At 33.7% G+C, this 16,003-nt stretch overlaps 1 protein-coding gene across 1 annotated transcript in view; it reads right to left on the bottom strand.

The window, feature by feature from the left end:
* LOC128984369 (E3 ubiquitin-protein ligase Arkadia-like) overlaps window positions 1-16,003 on the bottom strand; it is a 180,996-nt gene that overhangs the window by 85,590 nt on the left and 79,403 nt on the right. The window contains exons 4-6 of the mRNA XM_054403687.1: window positions 10,060-10,213; window positions 9,357-9,535; window positions 584-1,017 (exon numbers count right to left, since the gene is read on the bottom strand). Coding sequence (XP_054259662.1) covers window positions 584-1,017; window positions 9,357-9,535; window positions 10,060-10,213 — 767 coding nt within the window. The remainder of the gene's footprint in view (window positions 1-583; window positions 1,018-9,356; window positions 9,536-10,059; window positions 10,214-16,003) is intronic.

Genomic DNA, 16,003 nt, shown 5'->3' with positions numbered 1-16,003 from the left:
ATCCTTTTCAATGTCACTGAATCTATTCGAATGTTTGGTTTTATTGGCCTCTGGGGACCTCAAAAGGAAAAATAAAATCAGTCCCGGGTCCAGGTCTTACCAAGAGACCTACAATAATAGCTTATTCCCTAAATGGTAAATTTGCTAAAATGACCGATCTGAAAATGAATTACACCAAAATGACGTACATGAAACCGGCACTACACATGGCGACAATAACAACGTTCCCCGCAGAATGCTGGGCTCACCACTAGGGATGTTAGTGCGGGGAGCGCGGTGATACATTTAAAAGTAGTAGGCCGCATGCAGTGCTAGTGCTCAGGTACTACGATTATAGTAGTCCGCAGTGAATGTGTTAAGGGATTTGTTCAAAGAATTCCAACCACATTCCAATCAACTTAAATGGTTACTACTTTTTGTTTACCTTACCAAGTAAATTGATGTTTCAAAGGAACTACTAACTGCTTCTTTCCAAGAATATCCTTTAAGTAGATCGTTTTACAACATGATTATCTGACTCAAGTTTTTGTACATTTAGTATTTCCCTGTTAACCAAAAAGTAAGCCTATAGGTCAGAGTTTACCTGTGGATAGGGGGAGCGAGCTGTCGCCTCTGTAACTCCTGCATGCGTTGCTGTGACTGCCACAGCTGTTGATGTACAGGATACAGTCTGGGCGGAGTGGACGGGAAATATCCTGGGAAACCAGCTCCATGAGGCATTCCCGCATCAAGTGGTGGAGGTGGTGGCGGTGGTGGTGGTGGTGCTGAGGTGAACGTATGAGGCAACCACGTGGTGGGGTGAGGAGGTGCGTGTATGCAGGCAGCAGGTATGTAGGACAGCTGCTCAGTAGGGGAGGGTGGAGGTTGGTAGCGGCATGAAGGCAGACGCAGACGTATCAGAGGTGGTGGTCCAGGAGCAGGCTGTAGGGGCTGGCGAGATGGTGGTGGAGGTGTGGGCTGATACAGCATCTCTTCATCAGACTCCTGGGTCAGATCTACCACTTGTACTGGCCGTGACTGTGGACAAACAAATATTACCATTGACTATACAGGGTGTTCATTTGAAAACTTTCCACATCTGTTGTGTACAAAGGTAAGGCTTTAAACAGTTGTTTGTTCTCATTTCCCCTAATTTGACCTTGCCAAATCAAATAAAATAATTTTAATTTTTGAAAAATGCCCCAAAGGGCCCAATTGTGGGGCCGGTAGGGATGCTTTACGAGAAATTTTAAAATATAAACATGGGTTGTGCGATACATCAATTTAAAGGTTGTTTTGATAGTTAAAGTAAAAGGTAGTTAAACGATCATTTTGGTGCAAAAAAAGTTAATTGTCTTTAACCGTATGGTGGGCCAAAATGTTTTAAAAAAGGACTTTGACATCAAGTACCATATTACGCTAACTATTGAACGGAACATCACCATTTTTTTTTTCAAGCTTATTGTTGAGCTACTCTTTAAAATAACTTGGAGGTAAGATTTTTGTGTAATTTTCCAAATTGAAAAAATACCCAAACTAAAAGAATAAAAAAAAGCTGAAAACTCAAATTTAAATAGCAAAGGTAAAGGTAACAAATTTCATATCATGTGAAAGGTGTTTAAACAAACATTTTATGTATTTAGGATTTTTTGAGAGGATAGCAGGCTTACCTGAATGGGAAAGAGTCCAAACTGGCGGAGAGTCCAAACTGGCCAGTTTGGACTCTTTCCCATTCAGGTAAGCCTGCTATCCTCTCAAAAAATCCTAAAAAATCTAGGCCCTTGTGCTCTATGCTACACCCTTATTTTATGTATTTAAGTTTTCTTTCTATCTCTTACTTACCGTTTCAAAATAAGGCAGATGAAAAACTTAATTTTGTAAGGTAAAATTATAATTTGTTTTCTAAGAAAACAGCAAAAAATTTGTCTCTAGACACAGTTTGCTCCTGCATTAACTGAACGAAACAATTAATAATCATAGATACACAGATATAGGCGCCTTAAAATAAGAAAATAAATAGCAAAACCTAGAAATAATTAGAACACAGATGAAACCATTGTTGTTCGATAGTGAAAAGTATTGTGAATAACATATCAAAAGTCTCCAAAAATATCTTTGGTGGAACACCACCATTTTTCCAAAATGGCGGCCAAATCCAGTAGTTTTTTGCTTTTTATTGAAATTCTGACTTTCCAGTCAATATTGGTGAAAAGTCGTCAATACATTTAATGTTCCTCCTGAAATTACCTTTAAAATGATACCAAATACATGTACCTACAACAAAAAATAAACCCCGTAGAAATAATAAAATATTTCAAATAAAAATATTTTTTATAAATTAATGTAATATTCCAAGCAAACTAAGAAAAAACCAGACACAGGGATCGTATAAAAAATTTGCAAGTAAACATTTTATGGTTTTATTTTTATTGTTGTGGTGTGCAGAGTGACATACCAAAAGTTGCAAAAATCAGTCCACGGGAAACCCCTAAATTAAGGAAAAAATGGCGGCTTTTCCCAATATTGGACAAATTTTGCAACAAAAGATACCACATGTCTTTTTGTACATTTTTCGAGATATTGACTTGGAACCACGACCGATATTTTTTATTGGATAGTCCGTACTTAATTTCAATAGGGGACGCTTTTTGGGCCACCATCTTGGATCAGCCATATTGGATCTGCCATATTGGATATAAATATTTTTTAATGTAATTATAGTGTTGTGACACATCATTATGAATTAGATTTCCACGCTGATTTCAATGCTGAAATCAGTTTTTTAAATAGCGTTTTACAATTTTAAGATATATAAAAACGAAAACTCTCCCCCATACATTTCTTATGGACGTTTCGTACTTTGACAATTTAAAAACACATTGAAAACTACCACAGTCTAAGGTTGTACTATCAGGTTCAAGTATGGCGTGGAAATAGTTCACCAGCAGATCCAACAGATTGGGAGTGGTGTTTGACTGATGGTACATATGACTAACTTACTTATAAATAACTGTACTTATAAATAACTGTAACTGTGTAACTTGGAAATTATATTTAGATAAATATAGGATATGGCCTTTAAAAAATTTCAACAAAACGTTTTATGGTTTTATTTTGTAGTGTTGTGCAGAGTGAAAACGGGAAAAACTCGTCATAGCTATTCGTTCAAGTATTGACTTTTATTTTAGCTATGGATTCCTTATTGGGAGTTATTTAGAATTGGGGATAAATGTCTTTAACTAAAGACAAATTTCAAAATAACAATAATTCATTCAATAGTTGATTGAAGGTCATGATTCTTTTAAATTTGTCATGTGTCATTTAATAATCAATAAAATTAAAGCCAAACATTTACTGAGTACTTTGATACCAGAATGAACTTGTTAACATATTAACAACCCGAGATATAAATCTTTTAACAAAAACTGATAAAAAAGTTTGATTTAATTTTGTGTTGGGGTTTGTACCTCGTCTATAACTAGTCTGTTTTAACTATAAATAAAACAAAATGAAAGCTAACTAAAATGAAAGATCTTTTATCAATGAATATTTTAAGGCTAAAACGAACTGCAAGCAATAATAATACCTGGAGAAAAATAATCCAAACACATTTTCAAAGTAACTTACGATACGTCCATAACTGATGTATAGGGGAGGGTTTTCGTTTTAATATATCTTAAGCAACGAAAAAACTTATTTAAAAACGGATTTCAGCATTGAAATCAGCGTGGAAATCTAGTTCATAATGATGTGTCACAACACTATAATTACATTAAAAAATATTTATATCCAATATGGCAGATTCAAAATGGCTGATCCAAGATGGTGGCCCAAAAAGCGTCCCCTATTGAAATTAAGTACGGACCATCCAATAAAAAATATCGGTCGTGGTTCCAAGTCAATATCTCGAAAAATGTACAAAAAGACATGTGGTATCTTTTGTTGCAAAATTTGTCCAATATTGGGAAAAGCCGCCATTTTTTCCTTAATTTAGGGGTTTCCCGTGGACTGATTTTTGCAACTTTTGGTATGTCACTCTGCACACCACAACAATAAAAATAAAACCATAAAATGTTTACTTGCAAATTTTTATACGATCCTTGTGTCTGGTTTTTTTTTAGTTTGCTTGGACTATTACATTAATTTATAAAAAATATTTTATTTGAAATATTTTATTATTTCTACGGGGTTTATTTTTTGTTGTAGGTACATGTATTTGGTATCATTTTAAAGGTAATTTCAGGAGGAACATTAAATGTATTGACGACTTTTCACCAATATTGACTGGAAAGTCAGAATTTCAATAAAAAGCAAAAAACTACTGGATTTGGCCGCCATTTTGGAAAAATGGTGGTGTTCCACCAAAGATATTTTTGGAGACTTTTGATATGTTATTCACAATACTTTTCACTATCGAACAACAATGGTTTCATCTGTGTTCTAATTATTTCTAGGTCAAACCACATATTCAGGGGCCTAATAGGCAAACAAGTTAAATCATGTTTTAATGTGTGCCAAAAAAGGCAGTCTAATAGCTGATAAGAAGAGAAATCCAAACGTGGGGCTACTTTCTCTAGTAGTGTTCATGTTAGTCATAGTTGAGGACGTTTTAGGAATTATTGTTGTTTCCCAGTAATTGAAAATGGTGTACACTTTACAAGAAAGAATGGAGATTGTATTTATGGGGCAGAACATGAGTGTTCCAGGAGAACTGAGAATGTGTTTAGTAATAAATATCCAGGTAAGAACTTGAGTCATACAGCCGTTAATGATTTGGTTAGGAAGTTTTCTGAAACTGGTTCAGTTACCAATAAGACAAGAACAGGAGAAGCGTCCTTGATGAACGAACACAAGTAGTAGTACTTGGTCAATTTGTAATGAATCCTACTACATCATTGCCCAAAGTTCAACGTCAGACTGGAATTTCTTTAGGTTCAGTTCATAAAGTCATGACTCTAAACAAGTTCAATCCATACAAAATACATGCTAGCTGAGGATGACTATGACAGACGTGTTCAATTTTGTGAGATAGAGTGACTTAATCAATGAGAACCCTGACCTAACAAAAACATATGTTTCAGTGACGAGTGCACATTTTATATAATTTATATAATATATAGTCCAGGATGACTATGACAGACGTGTTCAATTTTGTGAGATAATGAGTGACTTAATCAACGAGAACCCTGACCTAACAAAAACATATGTTTCAGTGACGAGTGCACATTTTATATAATTTATATAATATATAGTCCAGGATGACTATGACAGACGTGTTCAATTTTGTGAGATAATGAGTGACTTAATCAACGAGAACCCTGACCTAACAAAAACATATGTTTCAGTGACGAGTGCACATTTTATATAATTTATATAATATATAGTCCAGGATGACTATGACAGACGTGTTCAATTTTGTGAGATAATGAGTGACTTAATCAACGAGAACCCTGACCTAACAAAAACATATGTTTCAGTGACGAGTGCACATTTTATATAATTTATATAATATATAGTCCAGGATGACTATGACAGACGTGTTCAATTTTGTGAGATAATGAGTGACTTAATCAACGAGAACCCTGACCTAACAAAAACATATGTTTCAGTGATGAGTGCACATTTTATATAATTTATATAATATATAGTCCAGGATGACTATGACAGACGTGTTCAATTTTGTGAGATAATGAGTGACTTAATCAACGAGAACCCTGACCTAACAAAAACATATGTTTCAGTGACGAGTGCACATTTTATATAATTTATATAATATATAGTCCAGGATGACTATGACAGACGTGTTCAATTTTGTGAGATAATGAGTGACTTAATCAACGAGAACCCTGACCTAACAAAAACATATGTTTCAGTGATGAGTGCACATTTTATATAAATGGGTTGGTTAACAGACATAATTGCAGGTATTGGTCAAATGAAAACCATTACTTATTTATTGAACGCCATACTCAACAATCTCAAAAAATTAATGTCTGGGCTGGAATATTAGGTAGTGGGGTGATTGGTCCCTTCTTTATTGAGGAAAACTTGGTGAGGCGTACGTTAACATGATGGAAAATGTTATTAATCCTACAATCATAGAAATAGCACAAAATCAGCATGATGGAGGCGAGCTTAATCTAGACCTGAACATCGTTTACTACCAGCAAGATGGTGCTCCTGTTCCGACAGTGGCTTGACCAATACTTTCCACATCAATGGACTAGTAGAAGGGGACCGATAGAGTGGCCAGCTAGGTCTGCTGACCTCACACCATTGGATTTTTGGGGAGACATAAAATCCATAGTTTATAAATTGCCCCCTCAAGATATTAAGGAGTTGAGGCATCGAATCACAACTGAGTGCAGGGCTATCACAGCGGACGCGTTAAGAAAAGTCAGGGAAGAATTTTGTGACAGGCTTTATTTTTGTTTGGAGAAAAACAACCAGCATTTCGAACATCTCCTTTAAGTTCAAAACTAAGGTAAGAGGATCTCAAGTGTTCTTTTATTATTTTTTTTTTTAATTTAATTTATAAACTGTAACATTTTATATTTGAGGTAGAAAATAACATTATAAAAATTGTTTATGTTACCTTTTTGCGTCACACAATCTGTGTGCGTCACACCACGGTCGCAAAACAAAAATGGCCGCCGAAGAAGTAACAAAAGAGATTAAAAAATTCTTAAATCACTTTTGAACCCAGAATTGATAATTAAAGTATTAAAGAAAGATAGAGGTATCTAGGATAAAAATATTATTTATTTTAAAAATGGTCAAGCAACCAATTATTTTATTCCTGGATCACTTGATATGGATAGACCCTAATATAAATAAAAAATAATAATTTAGGGTCAATCCATTTAAAGTGGTCCAGAGGTGGTTGCTTCAAGATTTTTAATTTTTTTTATATTTTTATCCTTGAAAGTATATATTATTAGAAGTACAAAAATACAATTATTTTATTTTTATTTTATTTTTCTACTGTATGGCGGCAATTTTTTTGTTACTCAAACGGCCGTTTTCAGCGATTTCAGAGCTCTGCGTAAAATTAAATATCTCTGGTTCTACTAATCCTAGAACATTAAAATAAAAACCAATCTCTTCAGAAAGATCTGAACTTTAATATGGTAATACATTGATGGACTTAAAACTAAATATATAGGTCTAATTACCTGTTTAAAGTTTAACGCAACGATGTTACGAATACTGATTTTAAACAATTTATTTTTATATAAAGGCAATTGACTATGTGTTTGTCATTTTTTTATCTGATAGTTATAGGTGTGTACTCCAAATTCTCAAAGTTTCAAGTTGTGGACTTGCATGGGGTTTAAATAAAAATTGTCAAAATGTTAAAATTTTCAAAATTTCAAAAGTTTGATGCTTAATATCTTTGTAGGGCATGAAAATAAAAATTTCAAATTTGGCTCAGATATAGTACTAAGGTAAGAGTATTATGCTGTAATAATTTTATTTTGTGGACTCAACTGGTTTCAAAGTTATGAAACATTGAAAAGTACTAAATAAGCATTATAGACGTAATAGCGTAGGAAGCATAATGCTGTATTATAACTCATTATGAATGTATTTTTTAACAATGTTATATTTTAATCATATATTTTAAGCATTTTGATGTTTTAAAACACTTTTTGTTGTCTGCCACAGGTACAAATCTGTGAGAGGATTGTGTTCAGGGAATTGGTAGACGTCCTTTGAGTCGAAATTGAAGTTCCAATTTAATTTTTTTTCTAATTCTTTGCTGTCTACATAAAAGTATTGAATTCCTTTAAGCTTTAAGGGTTTGTTTTAACAAAAGTTAAACATATCCTTAGCATTCAAAATTTGGTTGTCTATGGTACATTGTAGACTCTATTAGTGACATCGCTCTTTGTAGTGCCTCCTACACCATCGGAAAATATTGACTCCACTTTAAATGTATGGAAATGGATTTGATATAATATTGTTTTGGTTTTCAATTCTATGTGTTTTATTTTTAATCCTTTTTGTTTATGTTCATAAATCCAAATTTGAATTAATAATACATGTTATCTTATTTCTTATACATATCTTAAACATGTCTGACATGTTATCTTATGGGACGTCTGGCACTAGACAACTCTACTTGGGACGTTGCAAACTCTACGCGGCCTGGAGTTAAAGGTGGCTGTGGCTATAGGTACAGTATCAAAAAATGATTTTTTACTGAAATATTCAGTCAAAGGTACTGCAATACCAGCTGCGAGGCATTTTTTGCTACTGCGCAAAGAAAATATTCCTGCAATGGTGTAGGAGGCACTACCAAGAGCAAAGTCACTAATACACTCTACAATGTACCATAGACAACCAAATTTTGAATGCTAAGGATATGTTTAACTTTTGTTAAAACAAACCCTTAAAGGTATTCAATACTTTTATGTAAACAGCAATGAATTAGCAAAAAAATTAAGTTAGAACTTCAATTTCAACTCAAAGGACGTCTACCAATTCCCTGAACACAATCCTCTCACAGATTTGTACCTGTGGCAGACAACAAAGAGTGTTTTAAAACATCAAAATGCTTAAAATATATGATTAAAATATAACATTGTTAAAAAATACATTCATAATGAGTTATATTACAGCATTATGCTTCCTACGCTATTACGTCTATAATGCTTATTTAGTACTTTTCAATGTTTCATAACTTTGAAACCAGTTGAGTCCACAAAATAAAATTATTACAGCATAATACTCTTACTTAGTACTATGTCTGAGCCAAATTTGAAATTTTTATTTTCATGCCCTACAAAGATATTAAGCATCAAACTTTTGAAATTTTGAAAATTTTAACATTTTGACAATTTTTATTTAAACCCTATGCAAGTCCACAACTTGAAACTTTGAGAATTTGGAGTACACACCTATAACTATCAGATAAAAAAATTACAAACACATAGTCAATTGCCTTTATATAAAAATAAATTGTTTAAAATCAGTACCTATTCGTAACATCGTTGCGTTAAACTTTAAACAGGTAATTAGACCTATATATTTAGTTTTAAGTCCATCAATGTATTACCATATTAAAGTTCAGATCTTTCTGAAGAGATTGGTTTTTATTTTAATGTTCTAGGATTAGTAGAACCAGAGATATTTAATTTTACGCAGAGCTCTGAAATCGCTGAAAACGGCCGTTCGAGTAACAAAAAAATTGCCGCCATACAGTTGAAAAATAAAATAATTGTATTTTTGTACTTCTAATAATTTATACTTTCAAGGATAAAAATATGAAAAAAATTAAAAATCTTGAAGCAACCATTTATTTTATTTCTGGACCACTTGATATGGATTGACCCTTTAACCACAAAAAAAGTTAAATAAAAATGTTAGCTTACATTACTGCTATTGCTGCTGCCAGAGTTATTATGGTTGTTGTTGTTGCTAGTAGAACTGTTATTGGTGTTGTATTGTACACTGAGCACTTCTATTCCACTGTCATCGTCACTCTCTGTAGATGAAAGCCAATCTAACTGTAGGTCTGGAGCCAAGGGTCCTTCTTCTGGTCGACTTGCACCTGAAGATGCATCAAGTTATATTGAGACATAGTCTAACAACATTAATATTAAAAAGCAGAAAGGACCTATAGTGGTACTTTATGCCAAATCCAACAACCTAATGACCATAGAACCACAACTGAAATGGTTGATAGAACACACAAATATAAAATTTCAATAATGTATGGTTGTCTGTTTAAAAGTATGAATGCAAATTTTATAATCAACACAAACTATTGAGTAAAAAGTACATACTTCTACAAATTATTACACTTATGGATGTCTCAGGGTTTTAAAAAAAGTTGGAACAAGTCGAATCCCTTTCCCTGATAGATTTTTGGGAAAATAAAGTAGAGCAATTCTTGTGTCTTGAAGTAATTGAATAAAAACTGAGGTGGTTCTCCTCATGATTAGAACATTTAATTTTCATTTATTATTATTAGGCCTACATGGCATTGTAAAACTGTTCAGCTTGAACTATTGACTTGAAACTTTCAAGAACTGAATATAGATTTGAAATGACTTATCTATGACATTGTTTTACCTGGCCTAGGAGAGGCTGAGGTCTGAGAGCCAGAGGAGGGTTCAACCTTGACTTGAGCAGAGCTATTGCTGTGCTCATGTTGGAACAGCCTCCTCATGCGCTGGTGTGACTTCTTCCTGGCCCCTCCTTGTACTGTAGGAGGAACCACAGCCACCTGTACAACAGAGCGGAGTACACAAGGATTAGGACTCTTACGCAATACAATAATACCCCCGCCGCAGCAAACCTGCCGACTAAGCGAATTTCCATTTGTCTGAATTGATTTTCAGTTAAATATATTTTAATAACATTAGGTTTAACGAGTACCTAGGTTTGCTGCTACAAGGAAACTAATAAAGTGTGTTTTTGAGTAAAATATTGATAGCTTAGTACAAAATAAATAAATTTGCCAAGTTTGATCAAAATATATCCACAAACAAGCAAACTACAACATTTGACAATATTTTCCATAAGAATAACATGGGAATTTTAAATTTACAATTTTTTTAATTTTCTCCGTTACTAATAATCGAACAAAAATACTTTTGTATACTAAATTATTTGTTTTTTTTTAAGCTCTATAATAAGGTCTAAAGAGAAATCGGGAAATTTTGTGTTTTGAGGGTCAAAAGTGAGAAAAACCAATTTTTACCCCATAAAACCCCCCGTAAAGCCCCGTTCCCATGGTCCGATCGTGCTGGTTCGCGAACTCATTCAAGTTTATCCTGCTTTACACCTTTAGACCAAATTTCATCATAATCGGACAAAAATTTACTCAAGTTATCGCGTTCACGGACGTATATATATATATATAAAATTATATAAAATTCTCGTGTCACAGTGTTTGTCTGCAAACTCCTCCGGAACGACTTCACCGATCGTTATGAAATTTGGTGTGTAAATTCTGTAGGTATGCGAATCGGACGTAAACTATTTCCCGTTTCGAAATTCTTAAAAGGGGTCCGCCCCAGTGGCTCTGGAGTTTCCCATGTTAACCTTATGAGAAATGGAATTAATGAATCTTAACAGCTGTTTCAATTAAACAAGTTGGTTCTGTTCTATGATGTTCAATAGCATTAAAGTTACAAGGATTACCAACAGGGTGCAGCACTATTATTTCTTTTTAATTTATGACAACAGCTAATTTGCAACCAAAAGGTGAGTGAGCGTAGCGAACGAACTTCAACCTGGAGGCGAGTGAGCGTAGCGAACGAGCTAACCTGAAGGCAATATACATATATAAGTCTATATATATATACATATATATATACACATATATAAAAATTTTAACGAATGGTGTTTTTGGCCTCTGGGGACATCAAAATGAAAAAGTAAATCGGTCCCGGGTCTAGGTCTTACCGTGCCACCTACGGTAATAGCTACTTCCCTATAGGGAAATTCGCTAAAACAGAAACACTAAATATTTAGACAAGACATCTCTCAAATTAATAAACATCTTAAACACTTAAACAAATTAGTTTACATATTAGTTTCGGATAAAAAAAATAGATTATACTCTAAAAAAGTCTATACAAATCTAAATATTACCCATACACAAGTTTTCAGTTTATATACTTTCAATCGTATAGAGGTGTGCGAGTGACTCGATTTTTAAGCCGAGACTAAAATGACTATGAACTGAAGATTGCGGGTTTCAAAAATTCATAGTTTTGCCACGTTTACCGATTACATGGATAGAGTTTCCGTATTCGCGGTAGACAATGATGTCTCACGCATACATAATTAGAACTAGACCTGGGTCTTGTGATTCTTTGAAAGAGCTTTAAAATACACTAATACCATTTAATTGAGCCTAAGACGACGATGACGTTTCCGTGACAGCGGGAGGCAATGATAATGTCTACATAACCGCGGTAGATGTCCATGATTTTGCCGCGATCGTGCAAGCGGACGATGACGTTTTCGTAACCACAGGAGGCGATGGTGTCTACATAGCCGCGGATATGTTAATGATTTTTCCACGATTGCGCAAGATGACGATGACGTTTCCATGACCGTGGGAGGCGATGATAATGTCTACATGACCGCAGGAAATTTTAATAGTTTTGCCGCAATCGCACATCGCCGCGATCACGCATGACGACAATGACGTTTCGGTGACTGCGGGAGGCGATGATAATGTCTACATGGCCGTGGGAGATAATCTTTTTTTCCCGGCTAAAAAGTACAAAATTCCCGACGACTAATATAGGCTGCTTATAAGAAAAGCCCAATAAAAGTTGTAAAAACAAATTAAAATAACGGATATTGGTAAATAATTAAAAACCCACATACGTTTATTAGCTCTTAAGGCAAATTAACGCTTAATATTCACTCTACAAACACTGCAAATTAAGGTTAAAAATTAACATTAACGAGTTTAACATTTTGCAGAATAAAATTGTACTACTGAGCTAGGCCTACTGAAGCAATTTCGAACTGCCGAACGTTACGATTTTCGCGTTATATTTGCCGATAGTTACTTATGATTAATTACTTAAATGATTAACTGTAAACCAGTAAAAAATCAATAATTATTACAATTAAAACATATGTATTTTCCAAAATTAATATCAATGTAGTACTTTGTGGTAGAAAAATTAAAAATAAACAAAATTCGTGGTAGCAAATGGTTTTCTTAGGCCTACTAAAGCAGTTTTTAACATTACGTTTTTTACATAATATTTGCCATAGTTACTTATAATTAACTGTAAACCAGTAAACCAATAATTATTACAATTAAAATGATGTATTTTCCAAAATTAACTAGACTATAAGTCAAAGCTAAAACATCAATTCAATCCACAGTCGAGAGTCAATTGGGGAATCGTATTGTCATCACTTAAATCATCGTGTCGTCTGTCTAGTGTCTACAATCTACAGTACAGTTCCGCCATTGCTTGCTACTTGAACACACAACGCAAATGCAGACAAATACTTATACAGTCAAGGTTACGTTCATACCGGCAATGGCGGCGAACATTGAACTAGAGCTGAAACGTAACCGTAGGTATCACCATCAACAATAGAACTCTCTTCTCTGTGGTATCACTAAATGCGAGAATTGAGAGACGTTGGCCACCATATGTACTTGGGGAATAGTACTTAGGGGTTTCTTGGAACTGAACTAGGGGATTGTGGGATTGCCAATAGCGAATGAGCTGGTTGATTCTTCTAGTGGTACCAACATAACAACATTTTACAGCATCTCGATTTTCTAGCAGAGTTGCTGTGTCAGTGCTACCTCCATTTAGATGTTTTCAGTCTACGACTATTTCGTCTTGTAAAAAGCAAAGGGTTTCCCAGATTCCGTTTACTTTTTAGACTTGGATACAATAAATAATTGAAATCGCACAATAATTTTGAGCCGGCATGAACCAAGATGCATGGAGTAAAAGAGGTGGGCCAGACAGAGCGGACTGCGCGCGGTGACGTCACTGCAGTCCCGGCCGCGGCTGCCTCGCCGCTAGATGCATGCTAAACGCACAAACCTACTTTTTCAGACACGATTTAAGCTGGTTTGGAGAAGGTATTTCCCGTTATGACACTAATATCTTTGTGTACTAACTAATGATTTTTATGATTTTTAACAAACATGAATTGTGAACAATTTGACAATAGTAAATAACCAATTAGGCCTGTATGTTGCATAGAAAGCGATGAAATGCGGGCGTCTACCGATTCGGTTGGAATAATAATTACACTTTAGAATAATTTTAGATTAAGATATAACACTCCCCTTTTTCAGGTTCGTTAATAAAATATATGTTTTAGCACTAGGTAAAAAAGTTGCCTGTTTAAAAGTTACTTCAACTGCTTTTTGGTGTTATTTATATACAGTTATAAATGAAACGCCATTTTTTTTCATTTTTGATTTCTTCTTTTTCTATTTAATGTTAAACTTATTTGGGTTTGTTGATACAAAAAAACAACCAATTATATATTTTACATGAAAATCATAAATGTTGCTTACAATAATCAAAATCAACTACGATACTGCATTACTATTTTACAGGAATTAAATAGACCACAAAAATCTGTTTGGATAAATGGCATTGACCAAAGAATACGCTCAGAGAATACTAATGATTTTCCCCGAGGAAAGCTTGTTTCACAGGTACTTTTAAAGAAAAAATATCAATACCGTATGTATATACATATATTTCATTTTAGACTTTATTATTTTCGTATTAAGAGGATTTTCTCTTTTATGTAAGTGCACATTGTTCGGTGTTTTTATACGAGTTTACTTTCTGAAAACTTTACTTTACTTTCTGAGATAAAAAATGCTAGGTATACGTTTTCCTCTAGCTATATATAATGACAGTTACCTATTTTAAGACTAAAACTCAATCCGACATAAGAGTCATATTTTATTCACAAAAAAATACGCTTTGTCTTTATTGAAAGGTGCAAAAGAAACGATTTTTGGATTTCAAACATTTTTATATTTATTTTGAAGATGTTTAAAGAAATTAATTTCATGATTATTGGGTTTGGGGAATCTTAAACATTTGTGAGTCCTGAATCAAACTTGAGTCTTCTGAACACAGTATTATCGCAGTGATGCGGTCGATGCGGAGGAATGCTCGACAAAACGAAAATTCAGAAAACTTTACCGGGGAAACAAAAAAGTTGTGCAAGCTGTGTTGTAATAATAAAACATCGCAATGTAGGCTAAATAAAAATTGAGAGTTTGGAAAAGGAATTTTAATTTTTAAAATTGAAAATTAAATATTAAAAATGCTTTGATATGAATAAATGACCTTGTGAAGAAAGTAAAGACATTAAGCCATATACGCCATAAAGTAAATTGTTTATCTTTAGACCGTCTTGAGCTATTTGCTCAAAGAAGAATAGTACAGTCTAGAGTCTAATGATATTGAAGTTTTTAAACAGGCAAAAACAAATGAGCGGCAACAAAAAATCAAAAACAATCAACTAAGAAACGTCATCGTCAGTACTGAATTTAAGAGTAAGTAAAAGATTTCAAGAACTCTAATAACTCAATGTGTTTATATCTGATTACATGTCCAATGGTGAGAGATACACTTGGTAAATAAAGTGTTTTTATTTCAAATGCGTTTTCTTTCCATTCATAAAAATATAAATCTCCATTCCTAATTACACTAATCTAATAATGATTGTACATTACCAAAAGCTACTTTTATTTTGCATATCTGTATAGTGACAAATGTTTGTTTGATTTAATTAATAATTTGAAAAATCTTAAGGGTATCTAATTTAGTTACCAATAAATATATTCATAGACAACTGTAGCTCAGTAGGCTATCCTAAAAATATATAGATCGTAATAGTAGTTTACGCAACGATTGCGTTAAGTGAGTCTTTACGACACGAGTAGAAAATTTAAGGCACGAGCCTTGGCGAGTGCCTTACAAACTTCTACGAGTGTCGTAAAGACTATTAACGCGAGTTGCGTACACTACTTTACCTACGACCGTTTTTTAATTACTATCAATCTGGATTTAATTACTAATAATCACTAATGATAACTTTTTAGAGAGGTTATGTTTTCGTGTATTGTCATTGCCACTGAAAGTGATGCAACGACTTGTTGTATAATCAGCTGATTTCCTGTAATTACGTGTTTGTTAAACTTCGTTAAATATTACATTGCTAGCAGCATTCTTACCATAAATAATATTGTATCAGGTACAATTCGGCAAATATTTAATTTATTTTTGGACTTCCACCAACTTAATTAAGAAAACGCGAGTATCAACATGAATAAGTCGGATCAACAATTAAATTGGTCAACTGATCAGCTGATTAGATGACGTTCGAAGTATTACAATTTTAATTATTTTCTCTCAATACTTGAACCTCATTGGTCCGTTACCTGTGTGGATATGAGAAAACTATGCGGATATGAAATGAAACTATGCGGATATGAAAGTAAACAGCTGTAAAGTGAAACTTTTCAATTCTAAGAACTGGACTG

This window comes from Macrosteles quadrilineatus, unplaced genomic scaffold, assembly GCF_028750875.1.
Source record: "Macrosteles quadrilineatus isolate MER2022 unplaced genomic scaffold, UCM_ALF_1.0 Scaffold_1__1_contigs__length_201487025, whole genome shotgun sequence".
Taxonomy (NCBI): Eukaryota; Metazoa; Arthropoda; class Insecta; order Hemiptera; family Cicadellidae; genus Macrosteles; species Macrosteles quadrilineatus.
Note: the sequence above shows the minus strand (reverse complement) of the source record. Positions and strands in the feature narration are given on the sequence as shown.